The following is a 25970-nucleotide window of genomic DNA, read 5'->3' as shown; positions in this document are numbered from 1 at the left end:
TGTATGAATTCTTCTATGCTCTAAGAACCCCAGTGGACTTCTGTCATCACAAGATCGCCCACCTCTGTAACAGCAAGTAAAATCATCAACACAATGCCTTCCCTTGAGCGCAGGTTAAAAAATATCCCAACAATAACTGCTTCCCACGCCTTTTATGCCGCATGCCTGTGCTGCTAAAGCAGAGTTCATTTATTCCCCAAGGTATGCAATTCTATGCCAAGAAGCAGTAAGAAACCACAGAATTCTTTCTGAAGTCTATCCTCTGCAGGAAATACATTAACATGTTTTACACTGAAACAACAATGATTATTTCCTGGTATAGAAGTAAATTTGGATCTTAAGACAAAAACACAAGATTTCAAGTACATTTCACTTCTGTGAATGTACTGGCTCACCACCAGCCACCCCAACGAGGCCCCTAGGTAGCTCCAAGAGGATCAGGTAGCTCCCAACTGACCTGCCTGCTAGGTACAGTGGGCCCAGGGAGTAGGGCCACAGGGCTTTGTGAAGCCAATGAAAATGTCCGATGAATTTTAAAAATCCAAGAAAAAATTAACTTAGGTCAAAGAAAATATTTTTAAATGTAGTATAAGTATATTCATCTTATACAGAAGTCACAAAATCCAAATTTTAATGTAATTTTGCTCTGGAGGAAGAGAGCCATAAAAACAAATGTGTCCTCCCCTCCTATCCTCCCTCTCTCCCTTCCCCTCCCTCATGAGTTGCGAGGAATATTCAGATATGCAACTCAGGTTTCATTAGAAAGTCCAAAGATTTATTCTAATTGCTCTTCTAATTATATTCTGATGCTTTGAGCTATTGACTTGTTCTTCTCCATTCATATAAAATATGTTGCCAGCACCACGGCTCAATAGGCTAATCCTCTGCCTGCGGCGCCGGCACACCGGGTTCTAGTCCCGGTTGGGGCGCCGGATTCTGTCCCGGTTGCCCCACTTCCAGGCCACCCGAGAGTGCAGTGGAGGATGGCCCAAGTGCTTGGGCCCTGCACCCCATGGGAGACCAGGAGAAGCACCTGGCTCCTGGCCTCGGATCAGCGCAGTGCGCTGGCCGCAGCGGCCATTGGGGGGTGAACCAACGGCAAAGGAAGACCTTTATCCCTGTCTCTCTCACTGTCCACTCTGCCTGTCCAAAAAAAAAAAAAAAAAGTGGATGCATTATTTAGGAGAACAAGTGCTGAGAGCCCATAAAATTTATAATATAGCCCTGATTAATTTCTCTCCTCTGCTGTGCTAGCAAACCTCAGAAGACAGGTAACACTGATATTTCCTAAGATACAATGGTGAGACAAGGCAAATGTTTTAATTTGAAAAACAGGGGCCAGCGCTGTGGCATAGCGGGTAAATCCACCGCCTGCAGGGCCAGCATCACATAAGGGCACCAGTTTAAGTCCTGGCTGTTCCACTTCCAATCCAGCTCTCTGCTACAGCCTGGGAAAGCAGTGAAAGATGGCCCCTGAGTGGGAGACCCAGATCAGCCCAGCTCCAGTCATCGTGTCCATTTAAGGAGTGAACCAGCAGATAGAAGACCTGTCTCTCTGCCTCTGCCTCTGTAAATCTGCCTTTCAAATAAGTAAATCTTTAAAATATAGTGTGTTCTTTAATTTTTTAAAAGTGTAGCTGAAAGTAATAGATTTTCTAGATTATAGTACTAATATTTGCCTTTTGAAAAAAAAGTAAAATCATGAAAAAATATCAAGTAAAAATATTATTAGGTCCTAGAAAAACTGGCAGGAAAAAAATCATGAGAATGGCTAAAGCTTGATTAATATTTCGATTAGCTAGGGGCTGGTGCTGTGGCACAGAGGGTTAACACCCTGGCCTGAAGTGCCAATATTCCATATGGGCGCCAGTTCAAGACCCAGCTGCTCCACTTCTGATCCAGCGCTCTGCTATGGCCTGGGAAAACAGAAGGTAGCCCAAATCCTTGGGCCCCTGCACCCATGTGGGAGACCCGGAGGGAGCTCCTGGCTCCTGATCGACTCAGCTCTGGCCGTTGTGGCCAACTGGGGAGTGAACCATCGGATGAAGACCTCTCTCTCTCTGCCTCTCCTTTCTCCATGTAACTCTGACTTTCAAATAAATATATAAACCTTTAAAAAATTAGTTAAAACACCCAAAAAAGCTTCCATTTAATTCTTTAGTACTTTCATTTTGAAGGATGATGGTAAAATATTGCTAGTATCTCCATCACAAGTCTACTGGGAAAAAAATAAAGTTTTTTGGACAATGTTCTGATTCCTTCACTATTTTAAGCCATGTGTCATGATTTTCATGATTATTTTTCAGAATTAGTGGTTTATTCTGTTAAGGGAGTAAGATATTCGTTGCTTGGGACAAGATATCTCCTTTCATTAGCCCGTGAGATGGTCTCAGTATAACTCTTGCATTGTATGGATGGAGGCAAATAATCGAGAAAGAATCCCCACAAGAATAAAACATTCACACACAAGTGAGATCAGCAAGTCCAGTCCCACCAGCTGGAATAATCTTGCACGGGTCAGGCGGCCTCAGGGCCTAAACTAATCAGCTGAGGGTCTAGAGGAAGCCGACTCCTGAATCACAAGAGACGGGGTCAAGCGTGTAGATTGCTCACCCCGACTGTGCCAATCTGACACATTTTCCCAAAACTGCCCATCTGGGGTCCTGTCAAAATAGGGCAATGGAGAGTGAGAATAATTTTCTGGCCAGGTATTTCTGCAAAGCCTATAATCAGTCCATGTTGGCCCAGTTCTGGATTAGGGAAGGATACTTTCCCCATAATAGTTGAAAGCAATCCATTCCTGCATGCTTTAGCTCTCCAGAAGACAGATTCTTTGTTGAATGAGAAGTAGCCAGTATTATCCAGGATCTCCTATAAGTAATATTCAAGGAATTTTGTTTTCCTTCTTTGATGTCTAAGTTGTTAACCCAGAGAGAACTGGTCTACCTACTCCTAAAGCAAAGAGGTCTTTTGGAGTTTTTAAAAGTCACTGATATCTGTCCCAGAGGGCTGGAAGATGGGTCAGCCAAAAACACACACTCTATATTTCTTAAGAACATTTAAAAGGATTACAAGACCAGTAAGATATTGTCATGTTTATTTGCACTACTGTAACAATATACCTGAGGATGGGGAACTTATAAACAGAACTTTGTCACAGCTCCAGAAACTGGGAAGTCCAAGGTCCAGATGCAGTAGGAGGGGCCGGTGCTGTGGCATAGTGGGCTAAGCCTCTAGCTGCAGCACTGGCATCCCATATGGGCACAGGTTCATGCCTTGGCTCCTCCTCTTCTGATCCAGCTCCCTGCTAACGGCCTGGGAAAGTAGTTGCAAATGGCCCAGGTGCTTGGGCCCCCATACCCACTTGGAAGACCTGGAACAAGCTCCTGGCTTCAGATCAGCCCAGCTCTGGCCATTGTGGCCATTTGGGGAGTGAACCAGCAGATGGAAGACCCACCTCTGCCTCTCAAATAAATCTTAAACACACACACACACACACACTCACACTCACACTCACACTCACACTCTGCAGGCACAGTGTCTGGTGAATGTCCATTCCTCAAAGTTGTACTGTCTAGGTGTCGTCACGCGGTAGAAGGAGCAGATGGGCATAGGGGACCTCGCTGGCTCCCTCTCCCATTTTTTTTAGTAAAGCTGCTAATCTTACACTTGAAGATCCCACCTTCATAACGTATCGCCTCTGAAGGCCCCAGCTCTAAATGCTGATACACTTAATTACGAACACAAGACAGGGCACATTCAAATCACAGCAGTTACAAAAGTCAACATTTTTGAGGAAGGTGCCAAAGACTCTCGATTAGTTCATTGCCCTCTGCCATTAGCAATACCACTGTCCTTACTTAATATTTGCACAAAACACTGTAGCCGGTAATCAGCAGAATCGGGATGCTATCCAGGTCTGCTCAGATCCAAGCCCACACTCTTAACCCTTTTATTAGAACTGTGCCTGGAACAAAGCTAGTGGCCAACACACGCCTGTTTAATCTTCAGATTTGGTCAGTTGTTTGATCCCAGGATTCTGAGGTGTTCCTGGAGCTAGCCAAGAGTATCTCAACAAATCGGAGGACTACACCTAATAATGTCATACGCAAATGTTTTCTGTTAATTCTATGCCTTGTTGAAATTCAACTAGAGGAAGAAAAGGAACTACTAACAATTAGATAATTAAGAGGAAGTTAAAGTTCTGCATACAAAAAAGCTTAAAGTCACATTGCTTTTTGGAAAACCCAGTCCTTTAACTGGATTCCAGATAGCAAGAGCCTACATTAAAAACTAGCTAACATTTCTATTATTACTTCTAGTTTTCAGAAGGGAAATTCGAGGTACAGAGAGGTGAAGCAATTAACCCTAGGTGAGACGACCAGTGAGTGGTAGAGCCAAGATTCTGGTCCAAGGGATGCAACTCCAAAGCATATGTTCTGAACCATTTGGCTGTTTCTTCCCAGAAGGATCACTTTAATCAGTCCCACTCATCCGTTATGCACACTATCTTACTCACTATTCCCAGGGAGGAATCTGTGTACTCGCGTGTGTCCAAGTACATGCGGATACAGGCATAGGGATGAGTCTAAGAACGCACGGTCTTCCATCGCACCCTGTAAACACACCTGACAAATCTCTAAAGCCCCGATGGGAAGCCGTCAGAGTCTCCATGTGGTCAGTTACAACAAGGACCTGCTCATATTTTCATGAGGAGCATTACTGGATCTTATTTCTGAGAACAGAATTCACTTATTCTTGGAGTCTCATTCATTTTTATACTAGTATGTGAAATAAAAATATTATCACAGAAAATTGAAGTACCATGGAAGACAGGGCTTAGCATGACTTTCTAAAAGTGGGGAAGAACATTTCCAATGCAGAGTACAGACCAAAGGCCTCAAAACTATATGTACTCTCCATTCAAGTGTTAGGACCCTATACCATGTGCCCCAATTCATGCCAAAACTGAGAACTTTTGCCTTTTCTTCTTCACTTACCTGATTGTGCGATTTACCTCTGTGGAGGGTGACAAGCCAACCAGCATTGGGCATCAAGCTCTTGCATGCCACATGTCCTCAGTTCCCAGGCAAATCATTCATATAAAGGTAATATGGTCCATCTGAGACTTGCTGCTCAACCTGAACCCTGGATCCATGGTCTCTTCATCTAACAAAAGCATTTCACTGGTTAAGCAATCTTTAGTCCTCAGGACCAAAGAGATGCTCTCATGTCACAATTTAAGTAAGCATGCAGCTCACCTAGGGGTTCTTGGCAACAAGATTTGGTAGGTTTGGGAGGGCCCGAGTTTTCATTTCTAACAACTCCACACATGGCGACTGTCAAACTACTGGACAACAGGCTACTCCTCCTGGAGGAACAATGGTCTTAGGCAAATGTCAAAGGGCTTCAGACAAAAGTATGTGTTTGAATTTTTGGAAGGCTCATTCTGGGTTTGAGTTCAGGGTCATTATATCTTCAAGTGGCATTCAAAACGCTAGACAAGCCTCAGAATCGCCTATTTACTTTTTCAGGCTTTGGATTCCACAAAGCTACCTCACTTCATGGAAGAAGGAAGACAACTATTCCATACATACAATTAAAGGAACCCCTTCTGAGACTTAGCCACAAGCTTTCTTGTGTTCATTTACCCAAATGAACTAATGATTTCACCAAATCCTTCACAGTGAGGAGTCCTTGACACTAATATGTTTAATACTTGGCAAAATCTCCAAAGCAGGCTGCTTTGGATGCAAGGGTTGGTACCATTTTGTAAATAAGGAACTATTTCACTGTACGGTTTCATGGACCAAGTTCCTGCAGTAACCCAACTTAAGGTTATGTACAAATTCCTTGGAGGAGAGGCTTTAATATTGAAGAGTGACTTGTGATTAGCATATCAATAAGAATAAACAAGCAGTCCTTTTAGGATACCAGAGGGCACTTGAGGACAGAGGCTTTTCACAAACTTCAACTTCTGTTTAGACTCTTAAATTGGTTGGTAAGCTCTTCCTTCCAAGGCACTTAAAAAAGGTCAAGTTCAGCTTAAACCTCTCGGAAAATTAATGAGGTTTCAATGTACTCAGAAATGCAGAAGTGGTGTCAAGGTTACTTGATTGACCCAAGCCAAAGAAACTTAAAGAATAGCAACATATTTTGGCTGAGTGCTTACTTTTAAGTCACCTATTCTGTTGAATGGGATATTTTGAAGAACACTTGTTTCAACATATTGTCAAACTACGAGGTCACTGGTGAGCAGCAGAATGCCTTTTTTTGTACCTCTTTTTTAAATGGCCAGAGAGCAATAAAGCATGGAAATAATGCTGAAGGAAAGTGGCCAGTGTGGCTTTGTTTTAAAAGGGACCCCAAGAACAAAGACAGTAGTTTTCTGTTAAACTAGAAAGTTCTGAATTAAAGGTCAGATCACTGAACACATTGAAGCTGAGCAGTTGGTCCTGCCATGCTTTCATTATTCCAGTGAGTTATGTCTATTTAAGTCACTAATGTCAAAGGGCTGAGGGTTCAACTCTAGGTTGAGCCACTGGCTGTCAGCGTGACCTAGGGCAACTCAAACTCACTATGGTTCAGACTCTTTACCCATTAAGCAGCGTAAGTACTGACTTTCCAACGTTATGGGATGGAAGCCCAGTAAAGAGCCTTTCACGTAATGGGCAGGTGCATTTCATACATATACCGCACATACACATTCCCATAGGAGTGCTGCTTAATTGTTCACAGGACAAAAGTCAGCCCTTGAGTTTTAAAGACACACATGAACCACAGGTCAGAAGAAAAGTCAACAGCTGTCATCCAAAGCACATATTAAAATCCATAAAATGTCTAACCACCAAAGGTGACCTGGGACAAAAAGCACAAAGAGATGGCTGTTAAACAAACCAGCACACGAGGTCAGAACTCATCCTTACCTTTGAGGGTCAAGTCCTGAGACACAGTGCCAGTCTTCCCCCCAGGGCACGTCTCTCAGTGTGGGCCATGTTCTGCTTGCAAGTCAGTTCCTGGGCCTTAGGCTCCTCACTGGGCTTGGGTTCAAAAGTTAACGTTTTCTCTTATTAAAAACAGGCAGTAATGTCTGTAATTCTGCTTCTTCCTCAGAGTTGGTACTTGCTGTTTCGTTAAGTTTTTGTTCTGGAGAATTTTTTGTAAATATCTCCCTTCCAGATCCTCCCAAAAAGTGAATGTTAGTGTAAGATGCCACTGTTGTAGCAAAGTCAACTTTGAAGCCCACATTTCTATCCTGGGGTGACCTTGGGCCACGAAGAAAAGAATTGTCTTGAACTTCTACTATCTTAGTGAGAAATTCAGTAACAATCAAGTGTAGAACTCAAAATAAATACAAAATGGAAGTATACATTGTATATCTACATTTTTTTCCCTCTAGAAAAGCACTGTGATATAGTGAGAGGGCAGAGAGAGAGAGAGAATCTTCCATCTACTGGTTTACTCCCAAAATGACTGCAACAGTTAAGTCTAAGCCAGGATGAAGCCCAGAGCTAGGAACACCAACTCGGTCTCTCCCATATGAGTGGCAGGGACCCGAGCACTTGACCATCCTCCACCGCCTTCCCAGGTGCTCCAGCAGGAAGCTGGATCAGAATAGAACAGCCAAGGCTTGAACCAGCTCACTGACAGGGATGGCAGCTTGCAAGCAGCAGCTCAATGCTGTACCCCAACGCTGCACCCCACCCCTTGTAATTTACTTTTACTGATATTCAGCATCAGGCAGTTACACTGCTTCTCCTCGAACCCAAACACTGTGAAGACAGGGATTCCTCCCGCATAGCCACAGAGAAACCGTTGACCCGAGTGCCACAAACTCATACTGGAATGTGAGCACCTGGGCTGGCCAAATTTCCTCAAGGAAATTTGCAAAGAAAAATGTTCTTTGCTTCATCAAGGACCTCAAGAGAACCGAAGCACAGCTCATAGCAGGACTGGGTAAGAACAAGACTGATAACGTAGGAGTTCTCCAAGTTGTTACCCTTTGGCTTACTGAGGAGCAAGATCCCGAGTAAGACTTTGAAACCTGATATTCATTGTTCAGTCAGCAAATGGAGATCAAAATCCCACCTAATCTCCAGATGTGACTGTGAGAAATACAAAGATACTCCCTAGCAACTGATGCACAGACTAATACTGATAACACACACTGCAGACTGCTCAGAGAAATGCCCTAAGTGGCGACTGGGGTATAAAGAGCAACGCTATCAAGAAGCGTCTTACTTCTACTCCCAAATACATGGGTTGCAATGAGTGGTGGCACCATAATGCACAGGATTTAGGCCGAATTTCAAAGAGCACAGTTGACCATGGTGTTACTCATCAACTTAACCAGGTATTTAGAAATCTATGCTCCCAGACTGGAAAACAGCATCCAAACAAAGAGCTTTTTGTTTTAGAGGCTGTTGTGTTTGGGATCTGCTGGCAGGCATGTGTGTGTTCTCTTTCTGTTCTGTGTTTTCCCCCCTCCCCTATCAAGGCTGTTTCTTGGCTACACTGTAACGTATGACACATTCACCCAGATGATCGACTGTGGGCATTCGTTCTGTTCAAGCAAGTCTTGTCCTGAGCAGCAGGTAAACTGGAGCCCATGGAGAAGGGCAGCAATGGCTCCTCATTAGTCTGCACGTTCCACAGCCCCATCCTGCTGCAGATCACAGAGGCCCTGGTAACTCAGAGGACTTGGTACCCAGGGCCTCTTCCCCCAGGGCACTCACACAGGGGTGCATTCCCATAGAGATGGAGGCTTGAGGATTGGCTCTGTAGTAGGTTTCTTTGGGGAATAAAAGATGTGAAAGTTCCGAAGCACCTCTCCAAGTGTGTACATAAGTGGGTACAAGATGGCAGAACAAAATGTACCAAACACTTAGGTCACAAAACATTCCCCCTCGCTCCAGCTGAAATCAATAAGAATGTTTACTGGGAGGAATCAGAATCTCCCCAATTTAAAACTCCTTTTATGAGACTAGACAGTCAACTCTGCCTCCATCCAGAGAAGAGGACGCACTGTACCATGCTTCTGTAACTGTCACTGACGCAACTCACAATGAGCAAGAATGAGATGACTGTGGGCAACATTCGCCAATGATGCATCTCACAATAGCCTTTGGAGACCTCTCCAGTGTTCCTGGGTCCCTGATGCTACATTTCTAGAATCTGTAGGGGAAGAAAGTGAAGAATGTGGTCCTCAGTGAAGACAAAAATGGATGGTCTCTGCATAAGTATTCCTACCACGCATCACACTAATGATCCAAATACTGATCTGGGTGCCGATATGGTAGCCAGGTCAGGTGCGCCACCCAGACTGCCTTCCCTCCATCCTTGGTCTCATCATTCCTCTCTACCCTCAACACCAAACAAACCCAGACAGCCCCTCAGAAGAAGCCACATAAAGTCAAAAAAGAAGCAACTGGCTAAAACATCAACTTACAGAGAACTGGCCTTCCCCTGCCTGGAACAAAGAAGCATAAATTATGTACCTGGCAAATATTGTCTGGTCTCCAGGACAGATAGATTCATCCATTTTTATTTTCCACAGAAGTACCTAACTACAGCTGAGAGAATAAATCAATTTAATTCCACAAACATTTATCATGTTCTAGTCTGATTGCATTCTTTCTGGGGGAAAAAAAATCATGCACTTTGCTATGGGAGTGGATTATTTGAAGGCGACTAGACTCATTCTATTCCTTTCCCACTCCCACCAAAAGCAAATGAGGAAAAAAATAACCAGCTCCCTCAAACAGCACAGAGCAACTTTCTATTGTCAAAGGCCACTAGCCCAAGACATGCCAGTTCCTTTCAGTAGATGGACAAGGGTTTCCTTCTGATCTTTCTTGTACATTGTATAAAAGCAATGTTTTCTTCCATTAAGAAATTAGCAATTAATTCCTAGCCATCAATCATTCATCATTCTGGATATACAGATTAGAAGAATCATACATTAAAACAAGTTGTGGCACCACAGCTGTATGTTTTAAGTTTGGAATTGTCAGATCTATTTGAAATGAATTCTAAACCTGTAATGCAAGGGAAAGGCAAAGCGATCTTTGCCAAACATTTAAGGAGGGTTTTTTTTCTTGTTTTGTTTTTAAACACATATTCCCTCATAGAAAACTTTTGAATGGAGCCAAGAGAATTTAGGCTAACTCATCTGGGAAGGCTCTGCCACATACTTGGGGGCTTTGGGAAAATCATTTATGTACTCTGAGGCATCAATTTATTGGGAAGATAGGGACAATCATACCTCTCACAACCTGTGTGGTCATTGTGACAAACAAATGAAATGATCAACAGCGGCGAAACCCACATCCCAATTCCAGTTTCTTGCCAGCACCCACTCTGGGAGGCAGTAGGTGACGGCTTAAGAACTCGGGTCACCGTCACCTACACAGGAAGCCCAGGTGGAGCTCCCAGCTCTTGGCTTGGTCGTGGCCCAGTCTTAGCCATTGCAGGCATTCGCAGAGTAACCTAGCAGATGGAAGATTTCTTTCTCCCTCAAATGAATCAAATAAACATTAGAACAATGAGCCCTTTATGAAAACAATTCCAGATATTGATGTTCGACTTTACAGTCCAAAAGCATCAGTGAAGGAAAACAGTCTGAAACAAATCCACCTGTTACCTGAAGTGTGTAACAGGGTCTTTAAAACTTCAAGTCAGCTGCGGCTCTTGCTTAGTCACAGTTTTAGAAAGAAGGGGGAGTTTTTTCTTTATCCTATCCTCATGTGTTGTATTGGATAACAAGTGAAGAATACTTTTTACTTATATTGCTGTTGGCTGTTAAATCTTGCATTTAGTGTCATCTTCAAAAAGCTCATAAAAATCTATACACAGCTCAGAAATGATACATAGATTTTAAATTTTTTAAACACCAAATAATCTTTTGAACTCATTTTTCTGTGAATTCTTGAAGTACACTCATGTATATCAAGAGTTGAAAGTAAGCAAAAGCTACCCATACCCTATTCAGAGTAGGTATTCCAAATTCAGCAAAGTGTGAGTGGCTTTCCCCTTACACCGATATTTTTAACCAGCTACTTGTAAGGTGATGTCCCAGACCTCAAGGAGCTCAGAGTTCAACATAGGAGACAGCCAGACTGGACGTTACAAAGTGATGAGAGCCACATGGTACAGAGAAGGCCTCCAAACTCGTTTAGTTAGGGATGTGGCAGGGATACACTGGTGCTAGCCCAGAGAAGCTGGGGACGAGGAAGGGGCGAGCACAAAAAACCATGTGCTCCCTGCACCCCACAATGGGGATCAGGATGAGCCAGGGATGAAGTTAGAGGGGGAGGCAGAGGTCACTCAATGAGAATCTGGGATTAGGGGCACAGAAATGTGCTCCCTGAGCCTTGGATTCTGCCTAGGTCAGGAGACTCTCCTCACACAGACTCCTCCTGGAGTGCCTGGAGTGCCAGAGCTGTGTGTTGGAAGGAGATCGGTGCATTTGTTAGACCAACCATTTTATATCCAGAATATCCTGCTTTTGTATAAAATATTGGCGTTTCTGTGGGAAGAATGTTTCGCTGTTCAAGAGGAAAATAATTGATATAAAGGTAAATATCTCTCACTGGAAAAAAATGGTAAAAAAATATAACCACAACCCGGAAAGAACATTTTCACATGGAAAACATGCACACCATTCTTTCAGGATTTATACAAAATCCCGGGACATTTCTCGTTGACCTCTGTCCGAGAGGGATCACGTTATTTCTACATCAGCCAGGTAGGAAAATGAAGGGTTCAGCCAGGTCCAGCTTCCAGGATCACAATGCAACCCTGCGGCGCCAAGGGTTCAGGATGAAGTGGGCTGCCTGTGAGTCACCTGGAAAATGGCCACCCAGGGACAGATGGAGGTGCAGACCCATTCTGGGCTCGTTAGAAACCCAGTGCTACAAGACGTTATCCATGCACCCATCATCTCTGCACATACATATACTGGGAATTTCTTAAGAGATCGAAAAACTCGGGTCTTGGTGTGGGAAGCTGGGAATGAGTTAGTGTTTAATGGGATGGCAAAGTCCTGGAGATGGATAGTGGTAATGGCCACACAGCACTGCGAGTGTACCGAATGCCACTGGACTGTGCATTTAAACTTGCTAAAGTGATAATTCTATGATATGCATGTTATTATAATGAGAGAGAAGCCCAACTCAAAAGCAGTAGTTTCCAAAAAGATAAATCCCTCAAGAAGCCTCATACAGCTTCCAGAAGTACAATGTACGGATCAAATAGAATTTCTCCAGAAATACTTTGAAGTATCAGCTCCAACCTTATGTCCCAATGGGTGACAGTAAACAACTACGGCAAGTCATCTAAAACAATACCGAGCTTTCTCACCAAAGGCCACCAATCTCTACCCTTCCCTGCAGTCTACAAAACTAAGGCCCTCTTGGCTGGCGCCGCAGCTCACTAGGCTAATCCTCCGCCTAGCGGTGCCGGCACACCGGGTTCTAGTCCCGGTCGGGGCACCGATCCTGTCCCGGTTACCCCTCTTCCAGGCCAGCTCTCTGCTGTGGCCAGAGAGTGCAGTGGAGGATAGCCCAAGTACTTGGGCCCTGCACCCCATGGGAGACCAGGAGAAGCACCTGGCTCCTGCCATTGGATTGGCGCGGTGCGCTGGCCGCAGCACACCTACCGCGGCGGCCATTGGAGGGTGAACCAACGGCAAAAGGAAGACCTTTCTCTCTGTCTCTCTCTCACTGTCCACTCTGCCTGTCAAAAATTAAAAAAAAAAAAAAAAACTAAGGCCCTCCTGACCATGACTGCTGCGCTAACTATTCTGTACTTAAGAGTTCTCACTGAGCCAGCCGCAACCTTTTTCTTCCTGTTGTAGTTGAGAACAGAACAAACACAGAAGTTCTGGGCACTGCCTTGGAAAGCGGACAGGTCCAAGGTCTGAAACAATGCCCAAGGCCACGGCACTCGAGTCATACACAGCCCTACTTGCAGGCCCTGGCAAGGCTTCCCTCCTCACTTTAGACCCTCCCCACCAAGCAAGGCTCCTATTTAGTAGAGTTCTGCATCTTCTTGTCAAATAGCAGACGTGTGTGTGTGTGTGTGTGTGTCTTTACTCATATACAATATCCAAGAGGGCTTAATAAAATTAAGGTTAAGCCAGAGATAAGAAATTGAGTCTTCAAGGCCCAACTGATTATTCTTTTTAAATGGGCTCAAATGTTTCCCAGGTGCAAAACAGTTAAAAATGTGAGGCAGCCCAAATTGTGGATCTGTAATCCTGGCAAGGCTCCGTGTACGACTTACAAATAACCCCAGAATAATGGTAATTACATAGTAACTATTGATTGCTTAATTACTTGAAAGTGCCTTATAATCACCAAGTCATTACGGGCGTTAGATCTAAACCCTACAAGTCACGAGGATGCTGCGCATCAAGCTATTTGACAATTCATTGATGTGAGATGGAATGAAAGTCATTTGAATTAAAGCAATCTAAAGTTCTTTTAATCAAAAGTAGACACATGAGTGGCAGGCCACATCTTGCCACCTTGTCATCCAGTATTAGAATATGTCTTCTCAGGGAAGTTGTGGTCCAGTGGGTTAAGCCACCACTTACGATGTCAGCATTCCATATCAGAGCGCCCATTCCAATCCAGGCTACTCTGCTTCTCACCCAACTTCCTGCTAAGGCATCGCAGAAGGCAGTGGAAGATGGACCAAGTTCTTGCATCCCTGCCACCCACACTGGGGACCCGGACAGAATTACTGACTCCTGGCTTTGGCCTGGCCTAGATCTAGTTGCTGCATTTATTTAGTGAATGAACCAGTGGATGGAAGATCTCCCTTTCTCATTCACTCTCTCAAATAAGTAAGTCTTTGTGGGTTTTTTGTTTTGTTTTTAAAGGTATATATCATCATCTATTGAGGCAGCAAGAACCTGCCAAAATCTTGTGTCTGGTTAATGAGAAACTGATAGAAAATGCTCACCTATCTACAACCTTCAGCACAGAGATGCATCAAAGCCGCCCAGCCAAACAGGTATCTAGTCACACTTGTGAGTATTCCAAATAAATCATCTTGCTGATGGTTTGGAATATTTCTGTCCAGAGTTTTACAGTTGGGAAAGCACAAGCCATCAATGGCTTCAAGCAACTTGTGCAGGTCCTCAAGATGAGCATGCCCAACCCCTTCATTATATAGCTGTTCCTCCACCTACTATGGGATACATTCCAACAAACTCAGACGTTGAAAATGCACTTAGTAGATTTAACCTACAGATTATCACCTCTTAGTCTAGCCTACCTTAAACATGCTCAGATTACTTACAGTAGCCTATATTTGGGCAAAATCATCAAACATAAAGCCCATTTGATAACTATAGTAAAGCTATCTCATGGAACTTGTTCAATTTTATACTGAAAATGAAGAACAGAATGCTTGTATGGGTATACTTTTGTGCCAACAGAAAGTTGAAAAATCATAAATCAGATCAGCTGTACATGAAACCAAGACCAAGACATGCTAATTGACTTGCTTAAGCTCACGCAACTAATGAATCACAAGGCCAAGACTTAAAACCAGAAGGGCCATGAGTCCTTGTTTGTGTAGCACAAATCCTACCTGCTTCCAAGCTCTGCTTCTCCCAAGGTCGCCCACTCTGACCCAGGATATCAACAATGGACGAATCTTTGTTACCACCACTCTCCACCCCCAACTCCTACCCTGTGGACTGTTTCAATTCCCTTTGCATACAACTGCTCATCTTTCAAGACTCCACTCAGGAGTCAGCTCTTTTATGAGGACTTTCTTGGTCTTCCCAGAGCCCCCATAGAATTGGCTCTGCTCTGTACACTCTTATGGTACCTGTGAGACACTATTGAAGCGATTAATTTACATGTCTTGTTACCCAAAGATGTGAGGGCTAGGGTTATGCCACATGCTTATCTGTAAGTACACCCTGAAGGCAAGGCCAAGCAGATACTAGTTCATTATGAAGGCTGACACTAAATACAGGAGCAAAAGTAAACAAAATCCCAGGGCAGAGAGAAGAGTGGTTGTGTCTCATCCCTAAAGGCAGACACCCAAAAAAGCACGTATACCACCTGAGAAGCCATACTGAGCCCAATGGCTCTCAATCCTGGCTGCATCTGGGAAGTTTGGGAGAAAATAACCTAATTCAGATCCACCAAAACCAAATTCCTAGGGAAGGATCCAGATACTTAGTTTTTCAAAGCTATCCAGTAGATTTCTATACACAGTGGGGGCTGAGAGCAACCAGCACTAACAAGAAATCCACATGGTTCCCTGTAGCAAGTTTTGGTGGCAACCGTGGGGACTCTTCCATATGGCACCCAGCAGTGAAACTGTTACCTATAATCTGTCAACTAAAATCAAAATACATTCTGAGACTAATAATAAATAATAATTAGATCATCCAAAAGCTCGGCTATAAGTCAAAGAAATGTATGACTAAGAACAATGCTTCACATTTACTATAGCACCTTGGAGCTGTTTTGTAAATAAATGTCTATTTGATGTTAAAAATCGGTTTCTACACTTGTATAAAAACAATGCTTGATATTTTGACAGCTGCAACTTTTTCCCTTAATTGAATGAAACCAACTAGTTTCCTTGACCATATCATTAACTTATGTTAATCGTCAATGTTACTATAAATAGTATAAAACCTATCTGTGAAGGAGATAAATATATCAGACCCAGCCCAACAGCCTGGCTGATGAGCCAACAGAAAAGGCGGCCCTGGACCCAAAGGGATAGGATGACAGGGAGGCTGCAGCAACAGAAACCCCACACTCCTGTGGTACAGGGGAACAAGTCATCCTGATGTCTGGTGGAGTAGATCCAGAGGCCTTAGCAGGGGTTACTTGCGGGGAAAAGAGAAGGAATTCCATGGAAAATACAAATAAAAATAAATCAGAAGATACTAGGTAAGACAAAGCAATACAAACACTGTCTCCCTTCAAGATGGCAGAGTGGCCGATGCCATGATGCTTTGTTTACAGAGTTTCTCTCGGGGTTCCACTGGGCATGCTTTGGGAAATATCTCCAAGCAGCTGCCAGAAGTCAGGCAGAGGCAAAGGCTGAAAGACCCGACTTCATCCAGTAACCATCATTTGCCTGAAGCCCCTGACACAGGCAAGAGAAGGGATTGAAGAATGGGTCTGTGGGTTGCATCAAGCCATCCAGAAAAGCTGGTCATTTACTTGGTAACACACAGCATAGTGAGCCTGCAGATGAAGAGAAAGAACACCACAGGACTAACCAGCCCTGTCCCCTGCTGTAACAGCACCCTGGCACCTGCTTATAATGAACAGTGGTAACAATCAAACCATACATGTACAGAGCAGTTTATATTGGACAAAACTTTCGTAGGCATTAATTCTCTTCAACTTGGTGAGATCTCAACCTGGTGAGATCTATCCAAAACAGAGAGGTTTTTATTCTCATACAGAGGATGACCAAAGCCCCAAGTAGATCTATGGCAAATGCAGAGCTAAGACAAGCTAGGGACCAGCGCCGTGGCTCACTAGGCTAATCCACCTGCAGCACCGGCACACCGGGTTCTAGTCCCCGTCAGGGCACCAGATTCTGTCCCGGTTGCTCCTCTTTCAGTCCAGCTCTCTGCTGTGGCCTGGGAGTGCAGTGGAGGATGGCCCAGGTCCTTGGGCCCTGCACCCGCATGGGAGACCAGGAGAAGCACCTGGCTCCTGGCTTCGGATCGGTGCAGCGCGCCGGCCATAACACACAGGCCATAAAGGCCACATAGAGGGTGAACCAACAGGAAAAGGAAGACCTTTCTCTCTGTCTCTCTAACTCTGCCTGTCAAAAAAAAAAAAAAAAAAAAGACAAGCTAGGGGTAGAACCAAAACTATCAGCAGATCTTCAATACCCCACACTCCTCCACTAATGCCACAATAAAGGCTCTACTTAGCTCTTACATTACCTGAAGAGAAAGTACTGTTGTCTGCCCTCCAATTTACACAATACAGTTTAAAAAAAAAAAAAATCGCTGTCAGTCTACCGGAGTGCCTCAACCAATGCTTATTTCCTCCAGTAATCTATCTTGTCTTTATCAGCTATGGAGAAATTGACATTGTTTTCATACTCAAGACCAACCATGGTCATTAAATGGCAATTACATCCTCAAGTGCCATTCAAGAAATATCGCGGATTGGAGTTAACGCATATGGTGCCATTCTGAGCACACATAAACCAAGAAATCCCACGCAGAAGGCAAAGCAGAGAGTTGTGTGTTTGACTTCACCAACGATCGCTTCCTTCAAATAAAGCGTCTACACAAACAAGACCATGAGCAGAACTGGCACGCGTCCTCAGAAGAGGGAAAGGTTATCAAGTACCTACTAAGTGCCAGGCACTGACACATATTTTCCATGTGAATTTCTAGAGCAACCCTGCTCTAAAGCCCGATGAAGAAACTCAGACTTGGCGAGGAGGGTGGCCATCTTTGTGCAACTGGAAGGAGGCAGAGCCAGACAGGGAAATCCACCTTAGTCCAGTTCTAAAGTCCTTTTATTACACTCCTTCCCACTTACAAAAATGCTAATTACATTCCCAGATATAGTGTATTTGCAAAGACCTCTAAGGTTCCCCCCCGCCACCCAACTCCCTGCCACAGCACAGTCAGGTCCCACAGCACTAGCTGCTCCAAATTCAACATGCCATTGCTTCTGCTTGCACCTGGATTTTAGGAGTTTTGCCATTTTTGTCTTATTAGTAAAGCAGCGGTTCTCAGCTCCACAGAGCTAAGATGTCCACAGTGCATCCCAGGGCCTCTGCAACAAAGCAATGTCCAGTACCAAATCTCAACGTTGCCAAGCTGGAAGAACCCTACCTAGAACGATCATGTGACCGAACGAATGTGCTTACTCCCTAGAACACAGCCCATCACCACTGTGACGAGTAACTCAGACCCTGTCTGTGAAAACCCTTAAAACACAGTGAGCGTCAGGCCCCGGTCAGACCATCAGATCGCATACTCCTTAAAGAGCCACCTCAGTCAGCCTCGCATTATTCCCACACAAAGCACAAGGCTTTGTCGCTGGCACTCAACAACTGCGAAATAATGTATTCTTTCTATTGGAGATTCTTGATGAAAAAAGGACAAATACCACTATTATCTTAGAAACACAACATTCTCCCATACTCCCTCCTTGCCAAATAAGAAGCGAACAGTATAATGCATCATTCTTTGCAAGAGACTATGAAAGCTACATTGCACCCTGGTAACGTCACAGAATCAAGACTACTGATAAGCTATTAAAATATTTTCTTTTAATGGAAACTTGAAGAGATCACAACATACAGATCTGAGAAAATCTCAGACACCAGGCTCAGATCCCCCTGTACAAGGGCAGGGTTGACAATTTGATTCTCAGGTCTTGAGTGGAATCATTCAGGAATAACCTGAAACTGTGAATCATAGCAAAGACAAACACTGGAAGTCAAATCTGAATGACTAAGTCAAAACTGGTTGGTATCACATCTCAGAGGTCAAGATCTTTATGTATATTTTTTTTCCCCTCAGCTTATGCAAGTTTGAGTCAGCCAGGAAATCCTAAAGTAAATGATTACAGAAAGTATTAGACTTAGCGTTCACTCAAGCAATCCCACATCAGGATCATCTACAGTTAATTCTACAGTTTCTGGAGGGCCTTGAACATTAGAATGAATGCACACAATAAAAATGTCTGAGCCATAGCCCCAGATCTACTGAATGAAAATTTCAGGGATTGGAAAATTGGGGCTTGGAAATATTTTTAATGCTTTCCTCAATGTCCATTCTGCATACTGAAGTTTGAGAACCTCTGCCAGGAGACTGCACCTCAGGAGTTTGTATTTTTGCCACAATTTGGTGCATTTGATGAATTTCTAGCATGGTTGACATCCATAAACTGACAAGTCACTTAACACAAAATTCACATAGACCTCCCAGCAGAAGAACAAGTACACCTTTCTGTTTATTACTTTTGTGCAAATATGTTTTACCAACGTAGACCGCTGGTTTATGGGAAATGTTGAAAGAACTCAGAAGCAATATAAAAGGAATTATACAGGGGAAAGGAGCTCAAATCTGGGCCCACAACTGTCAACTTCACTTATGTGCCAGCCCTCTAAGAACACAGTGAGGAACAAGACGAACTCTGATCCAATTTTCCATTTATGGGTTTACATCGTTTAACATACACATAAACATAAGACAATGCAGACAGGGGCTGGTGCTGTGGCATAACAGGTAAAGTCGCTGCCTACAATGCCATTTTCTCATATGGGTGCCAGTTCGAGTCCTGGCTGTTCCACTTCCTATCCAACTCCCTACTAGTGTGCCCAGGAAAGCAGCGGAGGATGGCCCAAGTGCTTAGGCCACTTCACCTACATGGGAGACTGGGAAGAAACTCCTGGCTCTGGCCTAACCCTTCCCATTGTGGCCATTTGGGGAGTAAATCAATGGATAAAAAATTTATCTCGCCGTCTCTCCCTCTTTAACTCTGCCTTTCAAGTAAATAAAAAAATCATGGGAAAAAAAGGATGCGGAGAGTGGCAATGCCATCCAGACAAGACAACAGGTTGCTGTGATAAAGTCTGTGGCAGACAGACCCAGAAGAAGCGGCTGCCTGGAGTAGAAACAGGGATGAGAGTGGCTTTGTGCAGGAGGTGGAATCTGCCCCGAGATCTGCAGAGGCTGATCATGAGAGGGCAAGGGAGAGTGCTCCAGGCAGAGGGAGCCATCACCATGAAGACCTTGAGAACAAGGTGTTCATGAAATTATGATAGACATTCAATAGGACATCAAATAAGATATACAAAGATCATGAGATATAGAATACTATATACAAAGATATCATGAAATATAAAACTTTGGCCAAGCAAAAAAATATTGAGTAATACATGAGAATGAGTTTAGGACAGAAGCCGGGATGATGAAGGGCTCCAATCTATGTCATATGAAGAATTAGGCAACTGAGGCTATACAGCCTGGAGATGTGCATGAGAGGACTTCAAATATTTTTGGAAAATGGAATCAAAGGAGAGGTTTACTTTGGCACAAAGAAGTTTAGAAATTCAGGCAGTTTTTTCTTCTATGACCTTTCCTAAGGACCCTTACACGCTCAGGAAAAGGAGGGAGACGCCTTGTTCAAACACCTGAAGGACTACGCTCTTGCGGACGTGGACAATTGTACGTTTTAAATAACTAGAGGTGCGAAGCAAGGTGGAAGTGATACACATTTTCAGAAGGCAAAAATCTCCGCTCAATTACACAAACATTCCAATGGATGGACTGAGAGATAGTGAGTTCCACATGGCTAAAGGTGCTCAAGGATGGATCCCCCAGCCAGCTGGCCGATAAATGGTCAGACTAGAAGACATATGCATATGCAAGAAGGAAAGGCAGGGGAGGGAGGGCCTTTCATCCATTGGTTCACTCTCCAATTGGCTGTAACAGCCAGAACTGTCCATCTGAAGCCAGGAACTTCTTCTGGGTCTCCCACACAGGTCCAGGGGCCCAAGGACTTGGGAAGTGGTGCAGCCGGGTCTTGAACTGGCACTCACATGGGATGCCAGCACTGCAGGTGGTGGCTTTACCCACTATGCCACAGCGCCAGCCCCTACACTTCCCAACCTTAAGAAACTAAGAAATGCTGAGGTATCTATCTTATTCCCAACTCATGTTGTCTCCTTGGGATAAAATAGGTCTTCATCTTTATGATATTTATTTCAAACAAGTATACTAAGAAACAGGATAGGCCAACATCCATTTGAATTCTGTGGCTAATATGAAGTGGTATTTAAATAGTCATTAAATAATTGTTTCAACTTATTGGAATAAGTACTCTATTTTAACCGATGTGCTTGTATGCTATTAAGTTCCCAATAGGTGGTAGCATGCCAACAAACAGCCAAGACTTTCATCAACAGGTATGTGGACTTCTACAGGTTTATATTATAATGGTTCTTGGGCAAGGGAAGTGGTTTGCTCATTAACAGTCCTGATGCAGTACACATTGCATACATGGGACAGAAATGTCATGTTGTACCTCATAAATATATGCAATTAGTACGTGTCAATTAAAGTTAAAACTTGCTTGAAGAATCTGACAGAGTCATCATTCTTCACCATCTACATCTTGTGTCCAGGACATAAAGTAAAAACACAGATATTAAACTGCTACTGAGATCACTCTACTAAAGGTAAGCAAAATACATTACGAGGAACAGGTAACCATGGTGGGCACTTGGCCTAATGGTTAAGACACCCATATTCAACATCAGCATGTTGGGGTTCAGTTTCTGCTTCTGGCTCCAATTCTAGCTTCCTGTAAGTACAGGCTGTGGGGCGCACCAGTGATGGCTCCAGTGCTGGGTTTCTGGCGCCCATATGGGACACCTAGATTGAGTCTTGGAGCACTTAGGGAATGGATCAGAGGAAGGGGGTCCTTTCTGTCGCTCTGCCCCTATTGACTATTTTCATAATAAAGAACCGGTAACCATGAGTGAGACTGAGGAGTAAGACAAGAATCAACTTGGAAAAGCTAAACATTATGAAACAACCTTTATATTGAACATTTATATTTCTACATCTAGATGTAGCGTCTGGCTCACATGCAGATGTACTTCAGAAAATGATCTCTGAATACCTACATTCAGTTTTTATTTATTAGTGTTTCTTAAAAAAACCACTTGTAAATAAAAGTTTATTATGGTTTTCCTAGGGCAACTTATAAACTCATAAATTTCCCATAAAATAAAGGCTATTTCCATACATCGTAAAATTATACTTCACTTTATGAGAACCATGAACACTAAGATTTTATGGTTTTATACTTAATGGAAAGAAAATATTTACTGTAGAAGTTTACTGTACAAGGACCTCCTCTTGGAGCAATAAAATTTCTATTTAAGACTACAATATTTTCAAAACATACCTATTCCATAAAAAGTTATGCAAAAAGTCACTTCCTAATTTAATTTTCTTTAGGTTTACATATCTAAGTTCCGACTTGGTACTTTATTAAACATTAATCCACCAGAACTCAGGGAGGCAGCAGGACTGAATTAGCAGTTTAGGGAAACGAAGGTGACACTTCATAAGCAGGGTCACCTCACACCATCTGGTCACCTAGAAACCAACCTTCACTGGGGAGGGAGTTAGAATTCTTTAAATGCAGCATTTCTAATACACTTCCCAATGTACAAATATACTGTCCCCTGGACTTGGAAGGTATCTGAGTATCAACCACTAAGAGAACAGAGTCCTGCAGAATCCTGATGACAATGACCTAGTGGCTAAATACCTCCCCTCTCTAAAAACGATCTTGAGGCCTCTTGCCATCATGTTCCTTTTCAGGGGACAAGACATCAGGGATAATTCCAACTTCCCAAACGTTCTCACCCTTGACTGCACCCCTTTATCTCCTCTGGAGAGAGTGCACAGTGGCACTTCTTGGATTAGCATATGAAGCTGTGAATTTCTCCCAAACGTGTGCTCTATGGGCGGGAAGCACACTATGGGAGCACAGCTCGAAGAAATGTCACAACAAAACCAGCAGCAGGCCACGGCATTTCTCCTCCATACTGACAGCAAGTCAGAAGTAATTTTCTACCTAAACCAGAGCTTAATTCATTAGCCACGTTACTGCACAAGTTCAATCCAATTTCGCAAAATGCAGTAACACAATCTTCCTACCTAATTATCTTCATTGAAAGTCCAAGTGTTTAGAAGCATTTGCTGAGACCCATTTCTTTCTGTGTCAGAGGAGATCGACAGCAAGTGACAGTTTGGGTAGACTAAATTCTGTCCAAGTGTACAGGGCCGACAATTCAGGAAATACTGCTTTTGCAGGGGAGAGATTCTCCCCCTGGAGTGGCCCCAAAAGATAACTCCTGGTAAGTAAAGGGATAAATGTGTAGCCATTACAGGTGTGCTTGAAAACCTGATTCTCAAAAACACTCTGCAGACATACTCCTATGGAATTAAAACTGTTACAAACTGGACGACTTCTACCGAATTAAAAATGTTAAAGTAGATGATTTCTACAATAATTTTAATCAATTGAGAGAAGTTCTTGCCTCAGAGAATTTAAAAAAAAAAAAAAAAAGCAGGTAATTCATAATGGAAATACCACCCCATATCACTACCATTAGGGAAAATGGTGATTTCCCTAGAAATAATGAGGAAACAGTAGTATAATTCAATATCTCACTCACCAAAACCTTCCAAGTTTTGATTCAAAAACTCTTCATCCCCATTTCCTTTTGATAAACAGAACAATCAACTCATACTTTCAAAGAACGATTTTTAAGACCATTTATTAGTGGAAAACACCTTCTGAAAACATTTTTGGGGATGAATTTGAAAATAAAAATCATTAAAGGGCAAGAGGGCTTATTCCTCAGCTCAGTCTCAACTCAATTTGTAAAATTCATCATAGTTGTTAGGGCTTTGCTGTGTGAAAGAGCCAGGTTTCTCCTAATACTATTCACCCAATTCATTTAATTCATGCCCTACGCCAGTAACAAATCTACTTTTCCAGCTGCAATAGTTTAACAGCGTAAAGTTCTGAAGTAAAGGGGATCCTTTGAAAGCCAGTGCTGGCTGAGCTTAAAGTAACAGAAACCAAACATTTAAAAAGCTTCACAAAGGCAGCATCAGAATTCAGGTGTCAGAGAAACACTGGGACAAACAATGAAGAGAAATATCCGGTTCAGGCGATGTGACTACAGAAATGTTTTAAAAGATGGCGAGTCAATTAACACGCACGTTATTTCATCTGAAATCCATTATGAGGCACGTACGAGCACAGACAGAAAGCAATGTTCTTCAGCATTTATGAACCAAAACCGCACAGAAGCCATGCTGACTCAATGCACTGACCTTATAAACTTGCCCATATGTCCCGTTTCCAACAAGTTCCACCAATTCAAAGATCCCTGCTGGGTCCTGCAAGAAAATAAACAATGAAAATTCAAAACAACAGTCCAGGCAATGTCTTACTCCAAACCAAATACAAACACGCATTTAAAATAAGCAAATACAAGGCTTTACCTTTCTCAGGTGTTAATGCTAAATACAACCAACACTTCAAAACCTAATTCACCTGCAACTAGGAAAGCCCATCTTGTTTCCATTTTTACATCTCCGTAAAATGCTTATATCAGAAACATAGGTTTCAATTGAAACAATGTAAAAGAACTGACCCATTTCTCCAAACGGAACCGGCTTGCAGGTACATCTAGGTAAAATGAAGCACTGCTCATCCTAAGGAAGTTCTCATCTTTGTAAGGTACTTCGCTTCGAAGTTTCTGCGCTGCCTCGATAAACCTGGTGGTTACGGGTGTTCCTGCATTGCAGGGCAATCTCTCACCTCTCAAAGCCAACAGTTTCCGAGAGAAAATGGAATCCCCTAACTACCTCTCTCTGAATACGTTCTTCAGAGTCACCTCTACTCTCTGTAATGCTGCGGCTGCAAGATACACCTCTGCAGTACCTGCAGGATCATTGCAGGACTTAGAATAAAAACTAAATTAGAGAATTATGTGAGTTCTTACCACCAAACAGGTGTCTACTCAACCTTCGATCAGGGAAATGTTACAGTGCTCAAAAAATGTCCACTGGTTACTGCTATCACTACTTACTACTTCAAAAAGTTGAAAAAAAAAACACAAAAATCAAAGCCCATAAAACTCAACACAGAAACAGAAATCGACTCCTATCCCTTCGGATTCCTAACCAGACTAGAGCCACTTTCTTCACGGCAGAGAGCAAGGGTCACAGACTTAAATACCTGCAGAGGCCAATCAAGTCCAGTGGCCCAGCTGGGGCCTGGGGCAAATCACAGGCTCAGGTGTGAGTGTTTGGGAGGGTGGGGCCAGGCAGTTATCCAGCTGGGGCCAATTATATCTCAACAACACACAAGCACAATACTGCCAGGCCAAAGGGCTGTTCGAGAAAAACGGAACATTTTATTTCATGTGAGATCTCTACAAGTTCAACTATTGGATACTTGATTTTAAAAAAATCATCTGAGTGACAAATAAACAAAGACTGTGTCTTTTGCCTAGAAATGTAGTTGCATTTATATGAAAACACTGATAAATACTGGGTGCTCAGAGGCCAAAGGGACTAAGCCTTGACTTTAGATTGAGACAGAACTGCTTTAAATGCCAGCTTTGCCTTGACTGGCTGGGTGATCCTGGGAGAGCAACACTGAGACTACAAGACAGGAATGAGCTTCTAACCTTGCAGGACTCTTGTGAGAAACTTGCACAGCGCCTCACACATAGGGTGTGATGTATTAACACCTGATAGTAACCCCTTTTAAACTGAGGAATTCCACACCACCAACAGGCACTGAAATGAGGGGAGGGGAGACCTAACTCCAAGAGAGGCAGCTACTCAACTACTCAAGGGGATATGGCAAGTTAGTATTCCTTAAAGTTACAGTCCTTAGTAAATGAGAGCCCCCCCCCCCAAAAAAAAAGCCCTTGGCTATGTGACTTTGAAGATTCCACAAAGAAAAGCAGCAAAATGAAAAAAAAAAAAAAACAACAACCCCAGATTAAACACTCAGTCACTGCAAAGTTTAGAGTTAGCATTATCTACTCATACAGAGCCAGAAGAGGGAAAAAAAAATCGCATTTCAGGCCCGTGTCCTAAAAACAAATCAAGAAGTCTACAAGTTCTAGCTGTTCCCCACCTGGTCCAGGCAGAGATGGAGAATGTTCCAGAGAGAAGCATGAGACAGGAAACAAGGTTAAGGGACTAGATCTAAGCTGACCAACACCCATGGCTACATGACAATGTCAAGGCCACCTTGGAGGCCTCAGGATGGAAAAGAAAAATTGTGTTTGTTGAACTCCTAGGCCATTAGAACAGCAGGTTGTATTATAAACAGAATGAGAAAGAAATCCGAAGTGGGGGGAGGGAAGTCCACAAATGGTGGCAGCTGCTG

General features: G+C 43.2%; 1 protein-coding gene across 4 annotated transcripts in view; it reads right to left on the bottom strand.

Annotated features, from left to right (window-relative positions):
- TNIK (TRAF2 and NCK interacting kinase) overlaps window positions 1–25970 on the bottom strand; it is a 388730-nt gene that overhangs the window by 275481 nt on the left and 87279 nt on the right. For all 4 annotated transcript variants that reach the window (XM_062211872.1, XM_062211854.1, XM_062211863.1 and 1 more), the window contains one exon: window positions 23894–23959. In XM_062211872.1, the coding sequence (XP_062067856.1) occupies window positions 23894–23959 (66 nt within the window). The remainder of the gene's footprint in view (window positions 1–23893; window positions 23960–25970) is intronic.

The sequence above is a fragment of the Lepus europaeus genome, chromosome 2 (genome assembly GCF_033115175.1).
Source record: "Lepus europaeus isolate LE1 chromosome 2, mLepTim1.pri, whole genome shotgun sequence".
In the NCBI taxonomy this organism is placed as follows: domain Eukaryota; kingdom Metazoa; phylum Chordata; class Mammalia; order Lagomorpha; family Leporidae; genus Lepus; species Lepus europaeus.
This window is presented reverse-complemented; position numbering and strand designations above follow the sequence as displayed.